This window comes from Protobothrops mucrosquamatus, unplaced genomic scaffold (assembly GCF_001527695.2).
Source record: "Protobothrops mucrosquamatus isolate PMUCROS unplaced genomic scaffold, P.Mucros_1.0 scaffold175, whole genome shotgun sequence".
Taxonomy (NCBI): Eukaryota; Metazoa; Chordata; class Lepidosauria; order Squamata; family Viperidae; genus Protobothrops; species Protobothrops mucrosquamatus.
The window spans coordinates 606177-613870 of NW_015386535.1; the positions used below are offsets into that span (position 1 = coordinate 606177).

General features: G+C 37.8%; 1 protein-coding gene across 1 annotated transcript in view; it reads right to left on the reverse strand.

Annotated features, from left to right (window-relative positions):
- The window catches only part of LOC107285432 (core histone macro-H2A.2), a 19366-nt gene extending 18726 nt beyond the window's left edge, over nt 1-640 (reverse strand). The window contains exon 1 of the mRNA XM_015813616.1: nt 469-640. Within this exon, the coding sequence (XP_015669102.1) occupies nt 469-640 (172 nt within the window). The remainder of the gene's footprint in view (nt 1-468) is intronic.
- Between the last annotated feature and the right edge of the window lie 7054 nt (nt 641-7694).

Here is a 7694-nt window from a genome sequence, read left to right on the forward strand (position 1 = left end):
GGGGAAAAAGTGCGTCTTATAGAGCGAAAAATACGGTACTTTGTGAGCTCCAGTTAAATCTTACCCTCTTCTATCACCCAAGTGATAGTCTCAGTTTTTATTATTGCATAATAACTATAATGCATATGGGTTTTCTCTTCTGGCCTTAACATGCACCATTTTTAATGTATTTCTTCTCATAGGCCAAAAATATTGCCTTTGAGTAAAAAAATGGATGTAATGTCTAAAAATATGTAATTAATACCTGTTCTTTCTATTTTGCAGTGCACAAAACATATTACAAACAGATAAAACATACTCAAATGTATTCATACTATTCACATTGTTTTGTTAAAGGCCAGAATTCAATAACATTTACACTGCAAATAATTTAATGACTCTTCCTCTGTTGTACAGCCTAATTTCCCAAGATGCCACACAAGGACCTTGTTTAGCATACTCATCATTGTAATGGAAATATGCGCTTACCTGCCAGATATTCTATGACAGCTGCCATGTACACAGGAGCACCCACTCCTATTCGATACTTGTATGTTCCTTTCTTCAAGTACCGCATCATTCTTCCCACTGGAAAAATAACACCTGCTCTGCTGGAGCGTGATATTTTGCTCATTTTTTTCTTTCCACCTCTGGCTGACATGTTGCTGGTTGTTTTTCAGGCTTCTGGTAGATAATTGATTTTTGTTTGCTCTAATAAAAAACTTACAATTGAAAGATGTAAACAGGAATTTATTAGTATGTAATGACAGCCATTCTGCACACAAAATAATTTAATGATCAAAATTATAAGTTTCATGCAAAAGGCAGGTAACAGATTTTGAGGTAATATGTAGTATATGATGTGGTATTGATTGTTCCAATCGCATTATAGTATGAAGAATCTCACAGTGCAAGAGTATTTCAGCAGCCAGTTTTCTGGCCACAGTAGTCATATTTATTTATTCAATTATTTCAAATGTTCACTTGCCAGTGATCCTTATATGCCCAAAATTGACCAACCTGTGTACATCAGAGAGATATCAACACTTTGGGGAGATTGTAAGATTTGTAGAACTACAATTCACCTTCTACCAAAAACTTTATATAACTAGGGAGTAATTATGAGCACCAAAACAAACAAACAAAAAACAATCCGATGATGCACTGAGTAGTTAGCAAATGATTCCAACTTGATAAAAATGCTGAAGGTATGTGAGGGGGGAGGGACTGAACAGGTAGTCCAAATACAAAATAGGAATTCTGTATCTTAAAAGCTGCATGCAAATAAACATTTGGAAGATACAGATTTAGCATGAAGGGTCAATAAAACAACACCTCATGAAATTGTCTTAACTATATCTTTGTCAGCAAAAACAGCTGGAGTAGTGGTAAGAAAGTCATTCAATTATTTGAAAAGATTTCTTTTTAATTTCTAGCTTGCAGATATTTGAAACATCATAAAAAGCCTTAACCAGCTCCATGGCCCTCCAATATATCATCCAAACCTGTGAATGTCAGTGGGTGGGGGGAACAGAAGAGTTCTCGTTCTCTCTCTCTCTCTCTCTAATCTAATCTAATTTATAACAACCCATCTCCCAAAATGACTCTAGTAGTATTCTGTCTCAAAATATAAAACTAGCATTATATTTTAGTCACTGACATTAAGATTGGATTAATCCTGCAAACATAGGACTAGCTCATTTCTTATTTTTGTTACACCAGCCCAACCACTCAGGTATATGCATATATGTTTAAAATAGGAAAATACCAGAATACTGAAAGCAGGAACAGATAAAGTATGAACTATAGTTTAATTTCTAAGTGTAACAAGCTTTGAAACAAGCAAACTAATTCATGTTATTTACATGTTAAGTCCTGTGGAAAATATTACTCTCTACACACATTTAGTGAACTTTGCTGGCAGACTGCAGTTGGCCCTATCAGCCCCAACAATTTGCAAAAGGCCATGCATTTAGTGGAAGATATGCTCATCCAGCCAAGCAAGTTGATAAGCATGTTCGTTTTCTGTATACCTGGAACCGTTTTCTAAATAGCCAGGAGTCTCATGGTGGCCACACCAAAAGCAGTTACGGTATATGGTTAGTTTCCTTAGATATTGAATTATAACATCTATCACATTGCAATCCTATGACTCCATATTATGCTGATTTTATTATTTTAATTTAAAATGTTGTCTCCTATATTTATATTGTCCACATATCTTTATATATATGTGTGTACATACACATACACACACATATTTTTATTTAAACTAAATTTATTTATCCAGGGCTTTTTTTCCTCATAGAACGCCCAGAACGGAGTTTCTGCACCTTTTTTTGGATGGAACCTTGTAGGATAGGCAAGGCGGGTTGTGTGATGTGTGTGAGTTCCGGCACCTTTTTTTTTTTTAAAGAAAAAAAAAGCAATGTATTTATATCAACGACTGCATGACCTCTGTAGATGCCATACTAAAATAAATAAAATAGCCAGGAGGAAGCACTGCAGCTGAGGCTTTTGTCTTCCACTGTGGGAGATTTTAGCCAGGTATTAAAAGGAACCTTCTCACGTATTACAGAAGTGTGTGCGTGTGTGTGTGTGTATGTATGTATGTATATATATGTGTGTGTGTGTGTGTGTGTATATATGTATATATATATATATATATGTGAGTCTTTGGTCATTCGGGTTTTCTCCCGTGTAAGATTAGAAGTATCATAGCGACGTTTCGATGAAATCACATTCATCATCATCAGGCTTGTGCTTTTAGCTATGATACTTCTAATCTTACACGGGAGAAAACCCGAATGACCAAAGACTCACATATAAGTACCCGTGAAAACCTCAAAAAACATACATACATACATACATACATACATATATATATATATATGTGTGTGTGTGTGTGTGTGTGTTTTAAAAATTTGGATTGCTAACAATCCAATATATATATTGCACTTCTTGATTTTAAATATTTAGATTTTGCCTGACCATAAGGCAGGCCTCCAAGGTTATAATCTGAAAAAACAACGCCCTATTTTTTTTCTTTATATGGAGGGGGGGGGAAGGACTAATAAAGGTGGGAGGCACAGAGGTCCTAAGTCACACTTCCCCCTCACGAGACCTCGCATTGTCCAGACTCCGAAGGCGACGCCAGAGAAGCTGCCCTATAAAGGAAGCGCGGACCACGCCTCCCTCCCGTGGCTGGCGGGGGGCTTGCGGTGAGCGAAGGAAGAGGCGCGCGCGCTCCCCGGGAGGACGNTTGCCATTTCAGCAAGATATGAAACTTTCAATCTCCAGTCTCCCATCGTAGGCAGAATTGGGCTCTTCCAATTTTGGGCTATCAGCAATCGGGCAGCAGATAAACAGTAAAGCATCAGATTTGTTTCTTTTGCATCTAAATCTTGTACAATACCTAAAAGAAACAACTGTGGAAGGAAAATAATCCTTTTTTTAAAAATCTGCTGTAAGTTCCACCATAATTGTACCCAAAAGGCCTTAATAACCTTACAAGTCCACCACATATGAAAAAAAGTTGCATCTGGATGACTACACCTCCAACACTTGGATTCATAATTCTTGCTTTTGATAATTGAAGTCTTTCTGCTTCAGAAGTGGACTTTTCTCGTCTGCGTATATTTTAGCAGACTGCAGTCCTCTTGAAGAGTTAACACAGTTTTATTCTATTCCATGTTTTACAAACTATTGAAAACACAATTGTACTAATGTACAACTAGTAGGAGAGAAATGATACTTCATCGACCAACAACTTATAACAAGTGTTCTCAAAAAAATCAATTTCAGTTTTGTACATCTGGAATTAAATTCTATGTTTATTGTAAGCTGCTCAGTGTCATTCTAGAGTTGAGCAGATTTGAAATCTCATAAAATGTTTAAAATATAACAGTGTTATTAGTTCCATCAAATAGAAAAATAATTGTGAGAAGACAACTTTAGAATAACCACAAGAGAATCAGTCTTTTAGGTTTTAACAGTTACTATACCAGAATAGAAATATAGGTTATCGGCTTCTAGCAATCAAAATAATTAATTGGACCGCACAATTATAATAAACCATGTTTTGCTTTTCTTAATTGAAGATTGTTTTTGTTGAACCCTTTTCAGTTAACAATCTGAATAGTTTTAAAGCAAAAACGTTGAAAAAGGATGGTTTGTAATTGACTTATAGAATCTTGTCTATTCACAGTGGCTTCTTGTGAACCTATATTTATGGTTTATTTATAAGTAACATGCCAAGAAAGAAGCAGAAAACAAAAGTAGCTTCTTCCCTAATAGCAACATTTTAGGAAAGTAATATTTAATCCCATATACTTAGTGTTGAGCTGTCATAGAGATAGGAATTAATATTGGATTTCTCAAGTCTGGTGATTCAGCAGAAGATCTAAAATGCATGCTAGACTAAAGCTACGAGCTTTTCTTGCTTTATATGAAAAAATTGCATTCACCACAGTCAACTTGTGCCAAAGGTCTGGAAATATGGAAGATTTCTTCCTGCCAAAAACTGCTTGAATATATTCTGGTTAAACCCTTTTCTGCTCTTACTCATTTACCATTTTGATGATTATCCTAGCTCTCCATCCAACTTATCCAAAAGAACGGATCTTTGTAACACTAGAAACAAGATTGAATGCTGGTGAAAAATCTAGGATAAGCTTTTAACACATGCAAATTACTGTGCAACATAAGCCTCCGGAATGACACACCCTCCCCCAAGAGTGATGTGCTCCCATCCTGCTGTAATTTAGGAAATTATTAAAGTTCTGGCTGCTTTGGGGAGAGGGTGATTGTGGAGCCTCCTTTTGCTTGCTTTGTTTTGGTCTTATTTTGAACCGTTTGCTCTTGTCAATTGAATCTTGTAGATGTACATTGGGTCTTGTAAACCTGTCATTTGGGAGTTGGCCAGCCTGTAAATAAGATAAATAATAAATAACAAAAAATGTTAATAAAATTTGTAGTACTCTCATGTGTTATATTGCTTCTCTGCTGTAGTGATCATCATGTGGATTATAAATTCAGTTGTAGGAAATGCTTTCCCTGTTCATAGAATATGAGTCAGGTAAAAAGTCAAGTTTGAGTAATTTAGTGCTTAAGAACAAGGCTCTAAAATGTATGAACACATTTTGTGTTACAAATTTTAATGGCATTTTGGGTTACAAAATTTGATGCCATACCCCAAACTGCTTTTTCTACTAATATTCTGGGAGTTCAAGTCCACAAGTCATAAAGGGCCAAGTTTGAAGACCTCTGGTCAAAATGATATAACTGAAAAAAGATGTAGTTTGGTTCATTTATAATTTCAGTAGCTTCTCAAGATAAACACATAAGTACTGTATTTGTACATTTGATAAGATTCAAAGAATAGTGACTTCCGGTTCTGGATCGCAGTATTGTGGTTTGGTATGCTGGCCTGACAGCCGCGGACAGGAAGATATTACAGAGGGTGGTGAGCACGGCACAAAACATCGTGGGCTGTTCCCTGACACCACTGGCTGACATCGCCAGGGCCCGTTGCCTTGGTAGAGAGGAAAATTCTCAGGGATGACTCTCACCCTGGTCGGTACCTCTTTACTCTCCTACCATCGGGTAGGAGATACAGAAACATAGCCAGCTGTACCAACAGGCTGAATGGGACAATAATTTTATGCATGACAGACCCGAGAGGCCGGCGTGCTGTGCAATTAGCTCACAGGGTGTAATAAGTTGGGGGTTTGTAGTCACTGTGAGTTGTGGGGGGGGCACAGAGGGAGGCTCAGCCAATCTCACTGTATACATATTATAACTTTGATAATAAAGGTTCATTCATTCAATAGGTGTACAAAATAGTGTAAATAATGCATTATTTTTATCCCCCCCCCATACACAACAACTCTACAAGGTAGACTGGGCTAAGAGAGAATAAGTGACTCTTCATCTACTGAAGTTCTGTGGCGGAGAAAGGCATAAATCCTGGAACTCATTGTTATCATTCCAAGATTTAAATTCTTATGCCAGATTATAAGTATGTCTCTATTAATTCAAATGCAAGCATTACAAAGCCAATATCACTGGGATTTCTACTCAGGTCTAAGTGAAATTAATAGCAATCCCAAAAGAATAGTGTTTTTACCTTTCAATGGTCCTTATAAATATATGACTTCATAGGTAAATGATGGAGAATATTATGAAACATTGCACTATAGTAGTGTGTGTTATTTTTACAACAAAAGTAAAACATGCCTGGTATGCACTGATGAAAAAGTGTGCATATAATTAATACGTGCTCTCTTTACCCGAATCTGCTCATATTTGATCCCTGCTCATTTGAAGCTGGAATGCAACTTTGTTTCATCTTTGCATTTTTATGAAGAAAAATGAAAATTAATACTTGGAAAGGTTACTTTAAAGCAATGTTTCCTAACCTTGACAACTCCAAGTTATGTGGACCTCAATTCCCAGAATTCCCCTGCCTGGGGAAATGCATTCAGAGAAATTCTGGGAGTTGAAGTCCACACAACAAATTGCCAAGGTTCAGAAATGCTGCTTCAAAGAATCAGCTTTCAGTATTTCTTTTCCGTGCTTTCACATTGCAGTATGATTGCTAGGTCAAACCCAATTTAACAGATGACTATAGTAGCAAGCAGCAGATTCTTCTATCAGCCAGAAAATGAAGACCAAAATTGATCTTTTCTTCTCCTTCTCCTTCTTCTTCTTCTTCTTCTCAACAGGGCCCCAAAACCTAAATAGGACCCCGAAACCAGCAGCACTCATGGAAACGTGACTATCACCCCAGTGTTTTGCACAACCCTCTCATCGCAGTCCACTTGATTCTAGTACTGCGCGAGCGCTTCTCTTACCAATGGGGCCAGCGGGCAAAGCCTCTTGCTAAAAACTGGATGGCCCCTTTTCTAGTTTTACTGGGTGGGCCAACTCTTCAATGTCTCGCTGCCTTTTCCGCTTTAGCCTATCCCTAGTGTACAAGGGGATATTGCATCCATTCCACGGGAGCTGGTCCTTAGTACATTGAAGGAAATGGTAGGCTGGATAAGGACGATGGGCGTAGAGCAGGGGTCCTCAACCTTAGCAACTTTAAGACTTGTGGACTTCAACTCCCAGAATTCCTCAGCCAGCAAAGTTGAAGGCCACAAGTCTTAAAGTTGCCAAGGTTGAGGTCCCCTGGCATAGAGAGCTGGACTGAAGGAAGGAAAGTCAAGCAGGGTAATAAGGATGGAAAGGGGGAGCCCAAAGGCAGCCTGGGATTCTCCCACGGTGCATCTGTATTTTAGATGTGTTAATGCAAGTGAAATTCTGCTCTGGGCCAGTGAACTTGACCCCATCTCTTATTTAAAGGCTAAAGCAGTGGTCTCCCAATCTTGGCTACTTTAAGATTTGTGGACTTCAGCTCCTAGAATTCCCCAGCCAGTATTTAAAGCCACAAGACTTTAAATTGCCAAGGTTGGAGGCCCCTGGGCTAAGGTGTATGGTATAATCTCAACAAATGTGGGTTTAATGAAATTGGGTATAACAAGTGACTGGACTTATCTCAAAAAGCAGAGCAGAATTGGGTTTGGTTGAGGTTCATATAAGACACTAAGAGAAACTGTCACAAAACATTTCTGTAGAATTATAGATAATATTTCCACGCAAGCCTCAGGAGTTGCATTTTTATCTATACTGCACACCACCCATTGCTTAGGAAGTATTACATTTCATTGGAA